General features: G+C 35.5%; 4 protein-coding genes across 4 annotated transcripts in view; 3 read left to right on the forward strand and 1 right to left on the reverse strand.

The window, feature by feature from the left end:
- LOC116003891 (myosin-2-like) overlaps positions 1–3,775 on the forward strand; it is a 16,647-nt gene extending 12,872 nt beyond the window's left edge. Inside the window, exons 20-27 of the mRNA XM_031243838.1 lie at positions 290–316; positions 506–711; positions 798–930; positions 1,393–1,522; positions 1,796–1,906; positions 1,984–2,087; positions 2,750–2,953; positions 3,050–3,775. Coding sequence (XP_031099698.1) covers positions 290–316; positions 506–711; positions 798–930; positions 1,393–1,522; positions 1,796–1,906; positions 1,984–2,087; positions 2,750–2,953; positions 3,050–3,529 — 1,395 coding nt within the window. The 3' untranslated portion in view covers positions 3,530–3,775. The remainder of the gene's footprint in view (positions 1–289; positions 317–505; positions 712–797; positions 931–1,392; positions 1,523–1,795; positions 1,907–1,983; positions 2,088–2,749; positions 2,954–3,049) is intronic.
- Positions 3,776–8,688: 4,913 nt separating this feature from the next.
- On the forward strand, positions 8,689–12,894 carry LOC116010564 (cyclic nucleotide-gated ion channel 4). Its single transcript, XM_031250033.1, has 7 exons — positions 8,689–9,356; positions 9,692–9,907; positions 10,440–10,750; positions 10,830–10,938; positions 11,727–11,963; positions 12,059–12,145; positions 12,236–12,894. Exons 1-7 carry the CDS (start codon positions 8,796–8,798, stop codon positions 12,749–12,751), a joined length of 2,037 nt encoding a protein of 678 aa, XP_031105893.1. The 5' UTR covers positions 8,689–8,795; the 3' UTR covers positions 12,752–12,894.
- Positions 12,895–15,128: 2,234 nt separating this feature from the next.
- Positions 15,129–16,409, forward strand: LOC116005740. Its single transcript, XM_031245981.1, has 2 exons — positions 15,129–15,727; positions 15,848–16,409. The coding sequence occupies exons 1-2, from the start codon at positions 15,269–15,271 to the stop codon at positions 16,205–16,207; spliced, it is 819 nt and encodes a 272-aa protein (XP_031101841.1). The 5' UTR covers positions 15,129–15,268; the 3' UTR covers positions 16,208–16,409.
- On the reverse strand, positions 16,351–18,706 carry LOC116005745 (vesicle-associated protein 4-1-like). Its single transcript, XM_031245988.1, has 7 exons — positions 18,235–18,706; positions 18,023–18,093; positions 17,497–17,578; positions 17,282–17,400; positions 16,883–16,960; positions 16,672–16,791; positions 16,351–16,570 (listed from the first exon to the last, which is right to left on the reverse strand). Exons 1-7 carry the CDS (start codon positions 18,449–18,451, stop codon positions 16,517–16,519), a joined length of 741 nt encoding a protein of 246 aa, XP_031101848.1. The 5' UTR covers positions 18,452–18,706; the 3' UTR covers positions 16,351–16,516.
- Positions 18,707–20,257: the final 1,551 nt, after the last annotated feature.

Consider the following 20,257-nt stretch of genomic DNA (forward strand, 5'->3'; position numbering starts at 1 on the left):
TTTTTTTTTTTTTTTTTTTTTTTTTAATTTAATAAATAAATAACATGGCATTCAATGTTAAATGCAGGAATTTTGATGGTTTATGAATGCTTGAAACTTTTCCTTCTTTTTTCTTTAGGTTCTCTATGACAACAGTGGTTTCTTGGAAAAGAACAGAGATGTACTGCATTCTGATATTATTCAGCTACTCTCATCAAGCAGTTCCCACCTTCCTCAGCTGTTTGCCACTTCTTTACTTGACCAATCTCAGAAATCGAGTCCAATTCTGCTTGATGGATTGTATCCTCAGAAGCAAAGTGTTGCTACCAAGTTTAAGGTAATGAGTTCTGTTTCATTTTCTTAATTCTTCCACAGATACACTATTGAGAATATCTAATGCGAATTATTGGTGTATGACTGGATGTTTGAGGCCATTGAGAGTTATTTTTAATAAACCTAGTAGAGACTTTGATGTGAATTTTTCTTTAATGAACTTTATATACGCATCAACAAAATCTCTTTGCAGGTTCAATTATTTAACTTAATGCGGCAGTTGGATACCACCACTCCACACTTCATTTGTTGCATAAAGCCTAACAATAAACAGCTTCCTGGTGTATTCGAGAAAGAACTAGTCTTACAGCAACTCAGATACGTTGGGGTGTTTGAAGCTGTGAGGATTTCAAGATCTGGCTATCCAACTAAGATGACACATCAATGTTTTTCAGATAGGTGAGTACCTAACCTTTTATTTTGTTGCTCACTTATTTTTAATTGGTTAGATACCCTTAATATCAATGGGTGCATGTGTTTTTTAGGTATGGTTTCCTCCTGGATAATAATGTGTCCAAAGATCCTTTAAGTACAGCGGTTGCTGTTCTGCAGCAATTCAATGTCCTTCCTGAATTGTACCAGGTTGGGTATACCAAGTTGTATCTCCGAGCAGGACAGGTGAGCAATGAGTTATGGAGTATGTTCCATTCTTGGATTCATTTTCTCTAGGGTTTGTCTTTGTAAACTATGACATTCTAGCTTGTTGCCTTTTAACATTATGCCAAGTGACTTTATTACAGTTTGGAAGTATATGTGTGTGCATTAGTTTTTGAGTGAGTGTAGTAGATTAACTACTTCCAACAAGAAATATAAAATATTCCAAGTGTCTTCAGAATTTTGTTTCTTATGTACAAAATATCTACCTTTTAGATATGTGCTTTTGTCATGTTTGAATGTGATCCAGTCCAAATTGATAGAAATGAGAAGAAATTTCTCCTAATATTCTACCAGGCAATGCTACCAATTTGGACTTCAATTAAGTCAACGGACTAAGAAATGACTAAAAATAAAAATGAATATTTTTTCAAAATGAATTTATAGAGTATTGGTCTTTTACCTACCTTTTGTTGTAACTCATAGATCGCTGCATTGGAGGATGCAAGGAAGAAAGTTCTTGAAGATACTGTTGAACTGCAAAAGTTCTTTCATGATCATCGTGCTGGTTGTGACTTTCATGAAATCATTCGAGGAGTAGTAATGCTTCAATCTTGTAAGGCCTACTGCTTTGGATTGTTATTGGTTTAAAAAAAATCTTAGAGAACCAAGATATTAGAAGTTAAGCCACTAGGGTGATTCTAAAATTTTTTACCATCTGCCAGGCTTCTTTATGAACCAATATACTGAGAAAGAATTTCTAAATTTATTGACAGAATGCTGTTATAAACTGTCTTGGAAACTATCATTAGTTTTAGTGGATCTTAATCAGGCTTTAGTTTCATATTGTTTGCAGAGATATAGTGTTGATTAATGTTCTTTCTTGTAGTTGTTCGTGGTGAAATTGCCAGAAGGCAGTGTAATGCTTTGGTGAATTCAAAAGTTCTGTTTGCTTGCAAAAATAATGATGAGCAGTTTATGGCTACACGGATACAATCAGGTAAGGTTTTAGTCATATGACATTTCCATTATTACCATGGAATATAGTATCAATTACAATTTTGTATCCTAATGCAGCAATTCGTGGCTTTTTGGCTCGAAGACGTCATTATAGCCAGCAGAATTCACAAACATTAATTTCTGAGAAACAAGAAACAGGCAGAAATATTTTGGAGTTTAAGGTACTATGTAACACGAGAATCAGTAATTTTATCTCTTTCTTTAACTTGAGTCTGTCAATAGGCTGGCACCTAAATCCATTTCAAAGGTTCTGTTAAAAGAAATTTGTAACCTTTTCAATCTTCATCCAAATAGGATAACTGGAAATTACAGCAAATATAATTTGAACCATGCTAGAGGTCCGTACAAAAAATCTTTACATTTTGCCACTCCTTGGTGTGGAAATTTTTAATAGATTGAGGTTTGAAATATTTTTATTTTTATTTAAAAAAAAAAAAAAAAAAAAAAAAGGAAAATAAGGAAAAACTAACCATACAAAAATTGCCACATCAGGGAATGGCAAAAATGTAGTGAATTTTGTAAGGGTGGAAAGCATTTGCCATAAAATTTATGCTCTAGGACTACAATAATTGAAAATTTTCTCATAGTGAGACAACTGAAAAACCTTTGCCTTAAATAACATGAAGATTGCTTTAAGAATAATAAGGACATAAATATTGAAGGTGTGTGATGTATGGTCCCTGTAAGAAAAAGGGGGGAAAAGGTTTAAGCTCTCTTCATGTGTTTGAAGGATCTCTCTTACGGGAAAATAAAGTGTAGCAACCTTTTTTTGGTGCATTCTTCTACATTTATTATTGCAGTAAGTTGTTGACACTTTTATCAGGACTTGCCTTCAGAAGGTTTACCATCTGTTGTTGAGGAACTTCAAAAGCGGGTTCTTTTTGCTGAGGCTACCATTGAACAGAATGAGAAGGAGAATGCAGAATTAAAAGAGCAAGTAAAACAATTTGAGGTACGGTGTTCAGAATATGAAGCCAAGATGAGCTCAATGGAGGAGGGTTGGCGGAAGAAAATGTCATCTTTGCAGGTGAGACATCATGTAAATCAAAATCAATATAATCATATAACATTTTCCTGTATTTGCATGTCAAACCTTGCTAATATACTAATTTGTATGAGGCAGGCAAGTGTTGCTGCAGTGAAGAATCTTGGTTCTGACAATGCTGCGGTTTCCCCACCTCCTTACTATTATGATTCTGAAGACATTATGTCTTTGGGACTTCAGACTTCTGGAGCAAGCACTCCGCTCAAATTTCCTTACAATGGCGTAAATTTGGAATCTAATAGAGAGATGAATGGTGGTGTTGGTGCAATGAATCACCTTGTAAGAGAGTTTGAGCAACGGAAACATTATTTTGATAATGAGGCCACCGCAATTTCTGAGGTGAAGGCAGGGCAGTCACTCCCTTCAACCCTAGAAGAGGAACTCAAAAGGCTGGTGCTGAGATTTGAGAATTGGAAGAAATCTTACAAGGGGCAGTTATCAGAGGCAAAGGCAAAAGTACGCAAACTGAGGCATTCAGCAGCAGCAGCAGCAACAAATTCTTCTTCTTCAAGTAGAAGGACATGGTGGGGGCTGAAGACTAAACGAGTGCAAGTATAATATATTGCTTTTGTTTTGTAGGGGTATGAAATGTGTGTGATAGATGAAGTAAGGTTTGAATTGCACCAGTTTAAGATTAGTATGATTTTGTAGGAGGCTTCAGGAGTGGTTGTGTATATTCAGTAGTTACTATACTTGGGTGGAGGAATCTAGCTTGCCTGTAATACTGTAGATTGAGGTTTTTTAATGTGTATGAATTGTCATCCCTCCTTTAAGTTAGTTCAATAGACGTTATTAGTATGATTATGGCCTTGTTTGGTAAATCAATTTTAACTTATTTGATCACTATTAATTATTTGACTTGGTTAAAAAATTAATATAAGTGTTTGATTAATCAGTTTTTTGTAACTCTAAAATGTTAAAATTCAAAAAATTATTTACCAAACATGACCTGTGTTGCAGTGTAGATATGATGAATTACAAATCCTCTACTCCAAACTCCCTATTATCGTTTAGTGAGTAATTGACAGACCTAACAGAGTAATATGTAAACATTGATGTTTGCGGTGAACGTGGATCGAACACTTGAGTTGTGTCGGTCAAGAAAATATTGATGCGGTGAACGTGGATCGAACACGTGACCTTCAGTCTGACGCTCTCCCAACTGAGCTATCCCCGCTATTAAAATGCATGTTGGTAAAATCATAAATCTACGTGATTGGGAACATTCTGGAAGCAGTAAGCAGGCCGGTAATTTGCATAACATCCCATTTTACTCCTCAAACCACAATGAAATTGATGTGTGGTTAGCGGCAGATTCTTTGGTTTTCGGGTGGCTTGTGAATGTACGTACTGTTTTTGGCAGCTTTTACATACTTCACAGAATCCGTATAGTATATATTCATTCGATCTGCATTATATTATTCCTTAGCTAGCTTGGTGTTTATATATTATCCCATCAGATCACGATGCCACATCGAAGGATGGATGTTGCTAGCAAATTAAATATGAGTGAAAAGATTTGAAGCTGATCGATCTGAGCTACGGAATTTCATATTTTGATAACGATGTGAAGAACATACATGCAGAAGCTGCAGAAGTGGAACTAACGAAGCTTCCTTGAGAATTTCCTCGGTGTGCGTATATAGCTGTCGGCCAATAATTTTTTGATTTTTGCTTCAACTCTCTCTGCTCAGCTCCCTCTCATGGATCGGAACTAGAAGCTCAAGATGATCAGACGACGTCGTTGTCATTGTCATTGCCAACATTGTCGTCTATGATACTAATTAAGATTCAATTCCAAATCTGATGAGCTTAGCTTGTATGTTAAACTGATTTGTTTGTTTGCAAACTTCGTAATTATTGTTGCTATAATTTTCATTTCACTATATATGAACCACCACATGACAGCTAGATCAGAACACCTGCAGTTTAATGATAGGTAGGTAGGAAAATATATGCATCAATGATTATTTGTTCAATTCGTCTCTTTAGCCATGGGGATCGGAAGAATTGTACGTGTAGGATCGGATAGGATGCGTTTGGTCATGAAATCAACAAAGCTAAGCTATATATTCATTTGATTATATGTGTAATATAATATTGTATACATAATATAATTGAGTCCGTAGTTTTCTAATGTGTAGTACCACAATAATTTGTCCAACAATATAATATTATTATTATTATACGTTTTCAAGTGCACGCACAGAACAAACATCCGAAAATGCACGAATCGGGTGAGGTGTATGATGCGATGCATGTACGATCGAAGAATGTATGTTTTTTAGCAGTTTGCAGACAATAATTATTAGCAAACAGACAAACATACGAAATTGCTTTGAAACTGCATGCAGGGCATGTAGTGTGTGTCAAAAATGGAACTACTCCATCATATGACCACCGCCCTTACCCTGCTCAGATCAAAGATGGCGCTACCTATGTACCACTAACCTATTTAATTTAAAATTTACTACGTATTACTTATCCTTATCCACCCAATCATCTCTTCACAGCATTCATATATACTTCTACTTTGGTTTTAATCCCATATCCACATTTACCTCAGTCTAATTCTAAATTTTTTGCCTAAGATCAGAGTTGCGAGAGTTAAGAGAAGATAAATAATGAGTTGATTCGGCTTAAGTGAAATTTAAACTTTATATGCGAGAATGAGACATTAAAATGAACAGGAAGAATATAATTAATTAAACTAGTTCTTTTTGAGGCTAAATAGTAATAACTATGTAGAGAACAGAAGCGGACAAAGTTAGGAAGCTTCGTGCTGAATATCATGTATGTATCGGCCAAGAATTTATTGATTGATTTCATTTTTGTCTACTACTACTTCATTCAAATCATTAGCTAGCTTAGCTAGATAGCAGCTCAAGATCATATGACGTCATCCTGTGCCAACATTAATTAATTAATTAATTGTATATGAAAGAAAGAAAGAACTACTCTACTCTACGTACCCGTTATTACTTTAATATATAATGCATTCAGCAACTGCCTGCAAGCCGAGATTGGAAACCTGAGCTTGTTAACCTGCTTTCATTTGTAATTGTAGTAATTCTTAGAGCAACCACATTTAAAATATTTGGGGTAGTTTTTGCAAATCAAAAATTTTAAGGGGAGGTTTTTAACAAATGGGATGTGTGATTTTTATTAAATTTTTTCTCCCACAAGTATTGGTTTTTGGGTGGGGCCTATTAATTGGGAATTAATTAATTTGATAAAAGCAGTGTGTAGGTGCGCCAGTGGTTATATCGTGGATCATGGTCAAAAAACGACATCGTTTCTTTAAGTAAAGAAATGGTTGCCGTCACATCTTAACGAAGCTTCGTAAATGAAACTACAGTTTATCTAAAATGATATTGCCTCACATTTGTTTTTATATTATCAAATGGAACTATATATAGTTATATCGAAATGAAACTGTAGTAGTTGTGTCGAAAGGAAACTGTAGTATATATAAAATGAAACTGAATAATAGTTTCACATATTTGAGTGTATATTGTCCAATGAAACTGTAGTTATATCGAAATGATATTGTAGTTGTGTTGTAATGAAACTATAGTGTATATAAAATAAATTTGAATAACAGTTTCACATATTTTAGTGTATAATGTTGAATGAAACAGTAGTTATATCGAAATGAAACGGTAGTTGTGTTGAAAAGAAACTGCAGTACATATAAAATGAAATTGAATATCAATTTGCCAAAGGCCTTGTGGTCAAACGACATAGCTGTGGCCTTTCTAAGTGAGAGGTCACAGGTTTGATCCCAAGTGGGGGGCATTAGGTATACTTACTACAGTATTCTTCACTTTTTTGGACCATGGTCAACGGTATAATTTGCGCTGGGTACACTTGCTGCACCTAGCTGGCGCATGCACTCAGATAGACCCATAAATACATAATTATTTTTTAAAAAACTTTTTTGTTGTCATTTTTTTTTTCTCCTTCTTTACCTCTTCGCTCTATATGTAATTTGTCTTATGATTACTATATATGTAATTTGTCATAATTTATCATGCCCTGAGATATATATATGGTCCTTCCAAATTAATTTTAAAATTGTGAACTTTATATTAAAAAGTCATCTTTACTTTCTACTTAAAGTTTACACCACTCATTAATTAATAGTGGTCTAAAATTTTGAACCTTATATTAAAAAGTCATGTTTAATATCTAATTAACAAAGTTTACATCACTGTTAAAATACTATGATAATTGTTACTTTTTATGCATAGGCTTTACTCTCTAGGTAGATAGCTTTTGTTCTAGGATGCCAATTTGAGTCCCCAAGTAATAAGTAATGCATGGGCCTCGCTGCCTGCATGTTTTCTCATATTCACTTTTCTATACAGAGTTAGTGTACTCACGAATCACATTCATGTAAACAACACGTTGATATGATACTATTCTTTTTAAGTCCTGATTACATAGATTTGTTTTTGATTGCGTATTCAAAATGTCTCAAATTAATACAGTATTGTTCATATTTATAACCTAATAATGTTTTATATTTTTTAAATTATATTGATGTGCGATTGGAAGATTGAAAATTATTTTAAAAGTAGAAAGAATAACCAAACTAGCCATTTCTAATGCTCCATACGTTCTTAGCAAAATTAAAAGGGTCTCTATGATATGATTCTTGCATGTCCACATGGAGTCAATAGCTTTCAAACCTTTTTTAATGTTCACGCTAAGCTATATGTGTAAACACAACTAACTTCATGGAAGCCTTCGTTATCCGTCTCTTTCTCTCTGTAATTCTTTCCTTATTAATTAACCATATAAGGTAGGGTTAAAAAATGGATACCAATTATTTCACTTTTAATTTCTCCAACTACATTACTAACATTTTTGTATGTACTATGTTAGAAATTCTTATAATTATCACTGCTCATGTATTATCTTTTTATTAAATAGGTAGATTTTATTCTTTATTAACTCATGGTGTAGTTAACCAATTTACTAGTAATTTATGAAAGTAAATTTTTTTTTTTAATTTAGGAGCGACCAATAAGAAAGGGTCATAATATTGTAGCCTGTAGGGCTGAGAAGCTTCTTTTTTTTTTTGTTTTTTTTTTTGTATAGCTTAATATTATATTTCTTTTTAAGCTTACTTTCTAATATTTACTTCTTAATGTAACACTATTTGATTAAGTTGGTCTCACCCTTACCACAAATGAGGATGATAATTGTGAATCCTAAAGAGTATGCTCGATGCTCCCTCTTCAAATTAAACTCTCATCTGTAAGCTTCAATAATGATTACAATAATTTTTTTTTTGGATCGTATTTCAGCATATTTTCCTCCTTTCGGTTTCATATATTGAAAATTACATATAACAATTTTAAGACTATAAAGCACTTGTGGTGTTATAAATTTAGTGTATTCTTGTATTAATATTCCGTTCAGAATCATACAAAAGGAGAAGAAAACTAACTAAAAACTCGTGTTTCTTTCATTTGGAATTTACGACTTAATTAAAGTTTGTACGAACCAATTGCATGTGACGTAGAGATATGGACCATTGGCTATGAGTAGCGATAGGGGTAATCTAGTAATTCCACTACACATCCCTCCAACTCCATCTGCACAGCGTACAATGATTTGTGTCTTGTTCTCAGAAGAAATTAAAAGTGTCACCGTTTTAATCCCTACCGCACAAAATCAGCGAATATATTCTCTTATGAAGAGAAATCTATCTGCAATTCTCCCTAGAAAACTTCATCTCTCTTCTGCCCAACTTTCAAAAATAAATAATCGAAATTGAAAAAAAAAAAAAATAGAAGAAAAGATCAGAGTGAAAATGGCAAGTGAATTTGAACGTTCACGAAACAATAATTTCTACGACACCGATGGCGAAGAGGAGGAAGACGACGATGAAGAAGAAGAAGAAAGCGAAGACGGCGGCGGCGAGGAGCAAGGGGCGGAGAAAAATTTATTCAACTGCCGGAGCATTTACGGCGGCGGTTGCGGCGGTCGGCGGCGCGGAGGATCCGTTTTCGGCAAGGTATTGGACCCTAAAGCCGCATGGGTTCAGGAATGGAACCGGGTTTTCCTCCTAGTGTGCGCCACCGGTCTATTCGTGGACCCGCTCTTCTTCTACACTCTCTCTATAAGCGACAACTGCATGTGCCTGTTCGTGGACGGCTGGTTCGCCACCACCGTCACGGTTCTCCGGTGCATGACCGACGCCTTATACCTCTGGAACATGTGGCTGCAGTTCAAGATTAACCGCCGCCCGCATATTACGGGTGCCAGGACTAGACTTCATAACAACCGTATGGGTATGGGTGCCGCCTTACGACTCTGGAAGGCTAAGAAGGGCTTCCTATTTGATCTTTTTGTTATCCTTCCAATGCCTCAGGTAAATCTTAACCATTAAATTTTTTTACAAAATGTATTTATCAAGATTGCGCTGTTTAATCCGATCCCCCAGCTGGCGATACACGCCAAATGGTAATCAATATTTTCCGCTTTCATTTTCTTGTACTTTAGTGACAAACGTTAGCAGTTCATGTTTTGTGGTTCACTAGTTTTGTTTCGCATGATTCACATTACTTTTGTCTTCTTTTAGTTCTAGCATGTGGAAAGGGGGAAGGGAGAAATTAAGTGTGTGTTTTTTTAATCATTATTTTATTTGTTTTGGGATGGTCAAAAAGGAATATAATTGTAATATAATGATTAAAAATATTTGTGCAGATAGTGCTGTGGGTGGCAATCCCAGCATTGCTGAAGAGAGGGTTGACGACAGAAGTGATGACAGTTTTGTTAATAATGTTTCTGCTCCAATACCTGCCGAAGATCTACCACTCCGTCCGCATTCTGCGGCGGATGCAGAGTCTCTCCGGCTACATCTTCGGCACCGTCTGGTGGGGGATCGCTCTCAACATGATCGCATATTTTGTTGCCTCCCACGTACGTAAAAACACACGCACATACACACAGTACACCTTATCCTATTACTGCAAAACCCGGCCATTTCATGCTTAATTTGCAACCTTAGCTTCAAAGGAAATATTTTGTTACATTGTTTATTATGTCATCTTTTTCCATTCTCTACGAAATTCTCTCATTCTGGGTTTCTACTCAACAGGATAGTGGAGGGGGTAAGTCATAGTATGTAACACAGCAGCCCGGCCCTTAGGTGGGATGATCAGTGTTTGATACCTATAAAAAGTACATGAAATTAGGCAAAAGGCTAGCTGTCCAACTTAAGCAGACAAAATAGAAAGATAGAACCATAAAAAGGAGAGAATATAATGAAAATTATTACTTAAAGGTGAAAAGTGTCACGAGATTAATAAGAATGTTTTCTCTCGTGATTCATGTGCATTATAACTTGATTTTATTTATGGACTTAATTACGATCTATTTAGAAGGGATTTTAAATTCTTCATTATACGTATTAATGGAATTGAGGTTAATTTTTGAACCGTACCATGTGCAGGCAGTAGGGGCATGTTGGTATTTGCTGGGTATCCAACGAGCTGCTAGATGCTTTAAAGAACAATGTGGGATGAAAAATGGGTGTGGTCTTCGGATGCTGGCTTGTGAAGACCCAATATACTATGGAACCACAACTGTTGTGAAGGACAGGTCACGTTTGATGTGGGGTGAAAATGCGCACGCAAGAACAACTTGTCTCACCGAAGATAATTTTACTTATGGTGCATATAGATGGACTGTCCAACTTGTTATAAACGAAAATCGTCTCGAAAAGATACTTTTTCCTATCTTCTGGGGACTCATGACTCTCAGGTATTAGTCATTCCTTACTGATAATATACACATATTCAGTAATTGAAAAATCATAAGCGTTTGAACATAAATGGAACAGTACTTTCGGTAATTTGGAGAGCACAACAGATTGGCTAGAGGTAGTTTTCATAATCATTGTGCTTACCAGTGGGCTCCTTCTTGTCACCATGTTGATTGGAAACATCAAGGTAATAAACTCTTTTTGTTTTTCTAATTTTTGACCGCACACGTGTCTTAACTATATCATAACATATAATTACTTCGGTGTGCACCACACGATTTACACGCACATTATCCAATAAGCCAAACCAAATATTTATTAATAACTCATCTATCCATTGAGTCACTTGTGTGAGACCGTCTCACGGATTTTTATTCGTGAGTCGGATCGAGTAGAATCTTCATGCAAATGTCATACTTATATGTTCAAATATAATACTAATCAGGAATATAATTTTTGTTACTTATAAGAGTAAAATTATTACATTTTCGTAATGTTGACAAGTATCCCTTACCTATAAGGGAATATAATACTTTTGAGGAAAAATGTAATACTTTTAAATCGAAATGTAAAAGTATTGTATTTTTTCTTAAAAGTATTACATTTATAAGTAACAAAAATTTTATTACTGGTTAGTATTGCATTTGAATATATAAGTATGACATTTGTGCGTATAAGTATTATATTTGCATCTTGAGTCTTGACCCGATCTGCCCTCACAGTGAGACGGTCTCACACAAGTTTTTGTCCATTCCATTTGTATTGCATCATTATATATAATTTTTTAATCAAATTATTAATTACTCTTCCATGCAATCAATACAATAAACTACTACAAGATAACAACAATATATATCCCCAAAACTATAAATAATATATATATTTTTCATTTTCAAGTACTCTTTAATTTTCATCCATTCCAAAATAGATTCTTTTTTTGGGGGGCTGTATATTATATTATATGTGGACATGTAGGTGTTTTTGCATGCAACGACGTCAAAGAAACAGGCAATGCAGTTGAAGATGAGGAACATAGAGTGGTGGATGAGGAGGCGGCGGTTGCCGACGGAATTCCGGCAGAGAGTGAGAAATTACGAGCGGCAGCGCTGGGCGGCAATGCGCGGCGTTGATGAATGTGAAATGATCCGAAACCTCCCTGAAGGTCTTAGGAGAGACATCAAATATCATCTGTGTTTGGACTTGGTTAGACAGGTATATATATCTATATATATGAACAAACTTCATTTTAATAAACTTTTTAAATTTTCTATACTGCATTGATATTCACATCGATCTATATTTTTCAGGTTCCTTTATTTCAACATATGGATAATTTGGTCCTGGAAAACATATGTGACAGGGTGAAATCCCTTATATTTACAAAGGGAGAAACGGTAAGTTTAAAAACATATATGTATAAACTAAATTGTGTATCTTTTTCCAAATTGAATTTAAAGTATTTAATAATATTTTGATTTTGGTAGATAACAAGAGAAGGTGATCCAGTGCAGAGAATGTTATTTATAGTAAGAGGTCATCTCCAAAGCAGCCAAGTACTACGAGAAGGCGTAAAAAGTTGCTGCATGTTAGGCCCCGGAAACTTCAGCGGCGACGAGCTCCTCTCATGGTGTCTCCGCCGCCCCTTCGTGGAGCGGCTACCGCCGTCCTCCTCCACGCTAGTCACCCTGGAAGCCACGGAGGCGTTCGGGCTGGAAGCCCAAGACGTGAAGTACGTAACGCAGCATTTCCGGTACACATTTGTGAACGAGAAAGTGAAGAGAAGCGCAAGGTATTACTCTCCCGGGTGGAGAACATGGGCGGCGGTGGCGATTCAGCTGGCCTGGAGGAGATACCGGCATCGGTTAACGCTGACCTCGCTCTCGTTCATAAGGCCGAGGAGACCGCTGTCTAGATGTTCTTCTCTCGGAGAAGACAGGCTCAGGCTTTATACAGCGTTGTTGACATCCCCGAAACCTAATCAGGATGATTTTGACTTCTAATCTAAGGACTAAGATCGATCGAATTGCTTAGTTGAACACATTGCATTGCATGTAATATGATGTTATGTTTTTGTAAGGAATATAATAGTTGTCTCGTATCCATCTTCATTCTTCTTTTATATGCATCGATCATTTTTTTTTTCTTTTTGGTGTAAATTTACCTGGTCTTTCCCACCCGTTTAATAGTCTAGGTCCACCCGTGTTTGCCCCGGGAGGCACTGGCTCGGAGGAATCGTTGGGAAATCATATTTCATTTTTGATCCTACACTTATATATCTTATTTTCGTGTTATTCCACTTTTAATCTTTATTTTAAAGAACATTCTATGTTGATTCTATTATTGTAGCATTATCATTTTTTGTCCTCCGTCAACAAATATATTTAAATGATGTTAAATGTGGATATTTTGATTTTTTTTTAATACAAAGTGAGTTGATATGCTATATTTATATATATACACGAAGACATTTCATCAGCTTGGATTTCTTGAAGCTGTGTTCTATCAGCTACCATTGTTATGTGAAGGTGCGAATTGTACTTGAAGAAGACATAAGTCTCTGACCTGCGAATTATAACATTTGTTTCATAAAAATAAATATATAAAAACAGTTGTCTGGGTCAACCCACTTTGTTTTGTTTTTTTTTTTAAGAGATCAAAATGACATCGTATTTAACGTCATTAAACATATTTGTTGACAGAGAATAAATTATTTTATTAAAATAAAATTTAAAAATTTATTTTTAAATTCAGTGAATGACATGTCAGCATATTAACAAATAAAGAAGTCAATTCAGGTTAAATTGCATGAATTTGTGTTGTTTAGAAACTCAATTGTAATCATTATTATTTTTTTAGTTCAATGGCCTAATGGCAGTTTGGATTGTAAGTGGATGATGTATTTGATTTTTTTTTAAGTGACTAGTTGCAAAGTTCAAATATTAACAGCTTTTGTGTTTTGGAGTGCCCAGCGTGAAAGAAGAACTAATTTGTGGAGAGCTAATATTTTTCATTGGAGGTGGTGTTAGTTACTGGATTGACTATATTAATTTCAATAAACTAGGAACCAAATCAGGGTCGTATCTGAGCATGTCTAATATGTGTGACCGTATAATTTATAAAAATTTAGGTAAATATATGAAGATTGGACCAATTTGTGACAATATGGAATTGAGCCCAATTGACAATTGCTTTTAAAAACCATATATATATATATAAATTAAACCCAATATTAGGACTGGTATTTGAGTCAGACTCCCTATTCTAAGTTTCCTGTGATTTCCCTATTCTAGTCTCCTTGAGATTCTCTCATTATATATATCCATGTAAGTTGTATCTTTGAACCATCTCATTCAATACAAGTTTGAGTCAGACTCCCTATTCTAAGTTTATTGTGATTTTCCTATTATAGTCTCCTTGAGATTCTCTCATTATATATATCCCTGTAAGTTGTATATTTGAACCATCTCATTCAATAGAAGTCATTCAGTTCTCATCTGGTATTGGTTAGCTAGATTAATTAAATCTGACAGTTTTTCAATTCTTGAATTCACAATTCAGTAATTTCGTAGATCTGATTCTTCAATTATTCTTGATCACACAAACTCTCAAATCTCAAGTTCTTCAATTCTCTTAACAGGTAATTGAAAATTACGTATTTTTCATAATTTGTGTTTATTGTTTTAAGAATTTGTTTCTTGATGATTAATTATTTATTCAGAGTTTCTAAATAAATTCTTTTTTTTTCCCTTAGAATTTTATAATTATGTCATTTAGAAAATATACATCTAGGCCTTAGAAGCGTAAGAAGAAAAGAAGAGTTAAGCAACTAACTCAATCTCAAAAAGGAGCTTTTGAAAAATTCATTACAAAACAAATTAAAATAAATGAGAAAAAATATGATTCCAAGGAAAAATTGTTAGATGCTAATCTTCATATAGAAGATCAAGATGATTGTGATATTGAAAAAAATTTAAAGGATAGTGTGCACAACGATAATAGGTATCATTATGACAATAAAAATAATGTGAATGTGATAGTTGTTTAGATGATGTTTTTCACAATGATAAACTAATTGATTCTCTTTTATACAATATTTATATTTTGAAATTACTCAAAAAATAAAAGACTCAATTTAAGATATGGTACAAGGCCCCAATTTTTTATTGGAGAGGCCCTGAACCAAATTATAACTTTCCTCAAATTTATTTCCTTTTGTGTGGAATTGTTTATACTGTAGTGGAGTATTAGTTGAGAGTGGTTGTCGATCCATCCATCTGGACTTGTTAGCTGATCCATGACAATCCAACCCTCCTACAATTAACGTGTCACCGACTCCTCTGTGTCGGTAACGACACCACACCTGTCTATAAGACCAAAACCCCCAACCTAAAAAACACAGCAATCTGTTCCTCCGAATATAAACTTTCTCGCTCTGATCTGTCTGAAAAACCATTTTCTTTAATATCGATCATAGCCTGGTTGAGATCGACTTGAGACAAGGCGTGCGACGATCGAGCATGGCGCCGCGTCTCTTCGCTTGCTTTAGGGGCAAAGGATCATCCTCCGCGGCAAACCACGGCACATCTCACGAGAATGCGACGGCGGACGTGACGGCGGAGGAGCAGAGGAGGGGTGGGGCGGTAGTTGTGGAGCTGTTTTCATCACAGGGATGCGCCACCTCCCCCGAGGCGGAGCTGCTCTTCTCCAGGATTGGGAGGGGCGACTTCGAGCTGGAAGTGCCGGTTATATTGTTGGCCTACCATGTTGATTACTGGGATTATATGGGGTGGAAGGATCCCTTCGCCTCCAGCAAATGGACCGTCAGGCAAAAGGCCTACGTTGAGTCCCTGCGACTCGACACCATGTTCACTCCCCAGATCGTGGTTCAGGGCAAGATCCAATGCGTCGCCAATGAGCTCGATGCCGTTTTAACCTCCATTAAATCTGCACCGAGATTCCCTGCTCCCACCTTCCAGGTTTTAATCTGATTTTATTACCTAAATCGGGATTTTATAGCAGATCTAAAACTTATGCTTATACTACTGACTCTATTACAATGCAGTATCCGTTCTAACCTATATTATTTATTATTCCAGGCAACATTTGAAAGATCAACTTCAGATTCCTTGCAAGTGTCCCTGACAGGAGCTTTAAGGAGCAAGGTGGACGGCAATGGTGCAAACGTCATGGTTGTTCTATTCGAGAGCGGTTTGGTGACCAACTGCCAGAAGGGGGAAAACAGAGATAAGGTTATAGCCAATGACTACGTAGTCAGGAGGCTTGAGAAGCTCTGCAGCGTTAAAGATATCTCCGCAAAGAAGACGGTCTCAGGAACCGTCAATTTCCCACTTTGGGAAGGCTTCAACAGCAGCAAATGTGGCGTCGCCGTTTTTGTGCAAAACGGATCTCACCAAATCTTTGGCTCCCAAAACTTCCAGTTGCCGGATAACCTATGAATTTCAGTTGATGATTCCCAGCTTTTTAGTTCTTAGGATGCTTATATTGTTTTCTCTGCTAAAATTCTCCGGATATGATGCTAATTATTGAATTGGTTTGATGATATGAGCAAAACACAAAAATGGTATGGAATGTATTGATATTATCTAGTCAAAAGTGCATATTAGATTTTATACACAAATAAAAGGATGTTTTTTGTCTCGTTCAGATTGTACATTTATTATTTCATATAATATTATGCTCAACATGTATATACAAGAAATCAAGAAATGAGAGAGGGGAGATCAAATTTCCTGTGCTGAATCCAGTCAATCCACAGCCTGAACCTGTTGCCGTGCAAGATATTTTTCCCTTCTCTCCTTCTATTGAACAAAAGAGAGTGAAATTCAAGTAATTAATTCAAATGCACCCTAATCTGTTATCTGTACAAACATATATGCTACTATACATAGTATATGCTTACCCATTCATCGATGACGAGACCTTCTCCAACAACTTTTGGACCTGTATCTGCAGGAGGTTTCTTGCGAACATCTATTGCAGATTCAGCTTCGGCTAACTGAAGCTTTAGTTTATTGAGTGCCTTTAAAGATCAAGCCGCTTGAAATTAGGTTCTGAAAATGCATGACAAGTATAGATATACTTAAAAGAAACAAGGAATGGTTTGTTCTTACTGGAGAAGGGCGTTCTGGATCCAAGAACACCACTAGCAAAATTTGCTCAATGGTTACTTGCTCCTTTTGCTCATCAAACTACATTGAACAGAAATTCAATACCAATCAACATCAGCCTGGGGCATTAGAAGGAAACATGCAGATGTTTCTTAAAACAAAAAGATTTTTTTGGATGACCGAGGGAAACCCACAGTCATTACTCACAGGATGTGAGTAAATCTTGCTTTATGACCAGGCAAAGGATCATAAGGAGGTAAATTGGCTTAGGCTGTCCATAGTTAACCGACTAATAGGCTGGAGTCGAACTTGTAACTCTTGATTACCAAGTCAACCGTCTAACCAACTTTGCTGGGCAAAAATATTTTGTTTTCATATCATGTTGACATTAATAAAACTCACCAACTCAGGTGCATATTCTGTTCCTTCTTTCACTTTCAAGCTCATGATCTTGAATTTGTCTTTGGTCTTTATATTCATGGGCTTTTCACTGTTTTCTGGATTCTCCACAAACTTGAAAACTGTCAAGCATATAGCATTTGAAGAGTAAGCAGCAAAACCACATTAATGCACATTCATTTTACCATTGAAACTGAGGGAGCTGAGTTGATTATTACCAGTAGCAATTATGCTTTCACCGGGTGTCAGAATACCTCCAGGAGGTCGCATGTAACAGCTCTTTGGTGCATTTGTTTGAAACTTAAAATTCAAAAAAGAAATCAATAAGCAAGTTTACTGCAAGCACTGCTTTTCTTTTTGTTTTTCTGGCTAACGAGGAAACCCATAACCACTACTCAAGAGTGTGCACGGAGTAAACCTGCTTAGTGACCCTAGAAGGCCAATAGGCTTTTCCTACTCGGAGTCGAATTTAGAATCTTATTGTTACTAAATAAACAGCTTGACCAACTTGGTTGGATGCCCACTAAAAGTGAAATTTGCTGACTTTTAGTTCAATGATACATGCATCATAGAAACATACTACAGCACTGCAAATATAGTGCAGCCATGCATCATAAACTAAACCCCATATTCACAAGTAGCTTAGTTTTAGCTAAACAACAAATTTAGAATGAGAACCAATAATTGAAGGTAAAATGGTATAGAGTTACATTTGTCAAATACTCGAAAAAGAACAGAATTTACCTTAAATGCGATATAGGATTTGGTAGTGTTCTTGACCCTAACAGCACTTTGCACCTGCTTTCCTGGTTCATCTACCATATAAACACCCAATAATTATCAGCATATTTAAAACCTAGCTAAATGCTTTCCAATGAAAGGGAAAAAAAACAGATGATTAAAACTATAACTGAACTATTAGAATAAAATAAAATGGAGAGATAGAGATTACCCACAGGGAAAATAGAGGTTTTTTGCTGGATCGAGGCGGAGTCGACGGCGGGCAGGAAGAAACGGTCTAACCACTGAGAAAACAGAGCTAGACGAGCGGGATGCGGTGGATCCAATAACGCCGTTTTGGTTGCTAGGATGAAGATTCTGAGTAGAAGAGGCGGTTCCGTATTGCCAGAAAGGGCAAAGCTTCCATAACTTCCTCTCGGCCGTAATGGGCATAGCGTCGTCGACTCGTCGGAATCTGGAAACTTCTCGATTAACACTTCCTTTCTACTCTACTTTTTAGGAATCTTCAGGCCTCAGGCCATGAAAATTAAGTGCACGGTTAGTTGTATGGTTGGACGAAGGTCCATAGAGGGTGAAAAGGAAAGTTGCATTGGCGGACATGAAATCAGAGTTCCAATAAATTGGCAGCTGAGGTGGTGGAGGATGAAGATTGAAGGCTTCAAGGAAAAGAATTAAACGTGGAGTGGGTGTGGGTCAAACTAACGGTTAATTATTGGGGTGAGTTGGTAAGTAAATAATTGTGGGATTATGATTAAAGTGAGTAAAGTTAATAATTGCCAGCTAGCCAGGTTTGTTGGTGTAGGTTTGTTGGAGGGTATGAATTAATTAGGTTTTTAATGAATTTTCAGAAGATTTTGACACTGCCATCTAATGGAGGTAATGCCACTTAAAAACATATTATAAATTTGGAAGGATTACTCAAAATGGGTACCTGTCTTGCTATAGGTGAGAGTGAATAAATTTTAAATTCAAGGTATGATGGGTCAGGCGGTAGATATATGTATTTTCGATTTGAACTCCCTTTATTGTCATCCCTAATTATATATTTGAGATTTTGCCAAATGCCAGTCAATAAATATCATATTAGATTATTGATAGTGAATTGTATTACTTGATGTGTATTTAGTAAATTAGTTGTTTATTTTTGACAATATATGAAATAACTTATAGAGATATGAATATATTATTTATTTTTTTCTTAAAGCATTTTATATTTTAAATATAAATTTTATAATAATTTTTTTTTAAAATACTACTCCGTACTATTATTGTTAGAACTGTGGAATCAACTGACAACTCAACAAGAAATTTGTACACTTAAATGAAGATACATTTATGATTTATCAAATTTGTACTGGCAATTAAATTGCAAAGGCGGCTACATCCAGATATGCCTTAATTGCAAACTAAAGTCTACTAGCTCCGTGTAGTAGTTGAAGATTTTGTTTTTAATTATTTTATGGTAAAAACTTGTGTGAGACCGTCTCCCCGTGAGACGGGTCAGATCGGATCAGGTCAGATGCAAATGTAACACTTATATGCACAAATGTCATACTTATATGCTCAAATGTAATACTAATCATAAATAAAAAAATTTTTACTTATTAGGGTAAATGTAATACTTTTAAGGGAAAATACAATACTTTTACATTTCGATTTAAAAGTATTACATTTTTCTTCAAAAGTATTATATTTGCCCTTATAAGTGAGAGGTACTTGTCAACATTACTTATTATGAAAAATGTTTTACTTTTTCTCTTATAAGTAACAAAAATTGTATTTTTTATTAGTGTTATATTTGAGCATATAAGTGTGAGATTTGCACATATAAGTATGACATTTGCATGGTGCTTTGACCCGATCCGACCCGTCTCACGAATAAGGATCCGTGAGACGGTCTCACACAAGTGTGACCTTTATTTTATTTGAGGATTCAAGATAAGGGGTATATTGCATAATTGATTGGGGACCAGAGGGTGAGAGTAGAGAGTAGAAGACACCGTTTGGGCAGGAAAATTATTGTGTAAGTCTTAACCATTTTATTCTTATAATAAGCAATTTTTTAAAACTAGTATTCTGATTAATTCAATCATCTGTTCACCATTACAAAGGGAGTATATATACATATTACATACCATAGAGTTATACTATAACTAAAATTATATTTACAAGAGTCCAAACACTCCCCGGCCTCAAGTTCAGATTAGACGGACAACTTAAAACTTGTTAAGCAAGAAC

This window comes from Ipomoea triloba, chromosome 2, assembly GCF_003576645.1.
Source record: "Ipomoea triloba cultivar NCNSP0323 chromosome 2, ASM357664v1".
Classification (NCBI taxonomy): domain Eukaryota; kingdom Viridiplantae; phylum Streptophyta; class Magnoliopsida; order Solanales; family Convolvulaceae; genus Ipomoea; species Ipomoea triloba.

Coding starts and splice junctions, on each gene's coding strand:
- LOC116010564 (XM_031250033.1), top strand. CDS start 8,796: ATGGCAAGTGAATTTGAACGTTCACGAAACAATAATTTCTACGACACC. Junction 9,357..9,691: donor TTATCCTTCCAATGCCTCAG/GTAAATCTTAAC, acceptor ATATTTGTGCAG/ATAGTGCTGTGGGTGGCAAT. Junction 10,939..11,726: donor TGTTGATTGGAAACATCAAG/GTAATAAACTCT, acceptor GTGGACATGTAG/GTGTTTTTGCATGCAACGAC.
- LOC116005740 (XM_031245981.1), top strand. CDS start 15,269: ATGGCGCCGCGTCTCTTCGCTTGCTTTAGGGGCAAAGGATCATCCTCC. Junction 15,728..15,847: donor TCCCTGCTCCCACCTTCCAG/GTTTTAATCTGA, acceptor TTATTATTCCAG/GCAACATTTGAAAGATCAAC.
- LOC116005745 (XM_031245988.1), bottom strand. CDS start 18,451: ATGCCCATTACGGCCGAGAGGAAGTTATGGAAGCTTTGCCCTTTCTGG. Junction 16,792..16,882: donor ATCCAGAACGCCCTTCTCCA/GTAAGAACAAAC, acceptor TGATCTTTAAAG/GCACTCAATAAACTAAAGCT. Junction 16,571..16,671: donor GTCTCGTCATCGATGAATGG/GTAAGCATATAC, acceptor TTTGTTCAATAG/AAGGAGAGAAGGGAAAAATA.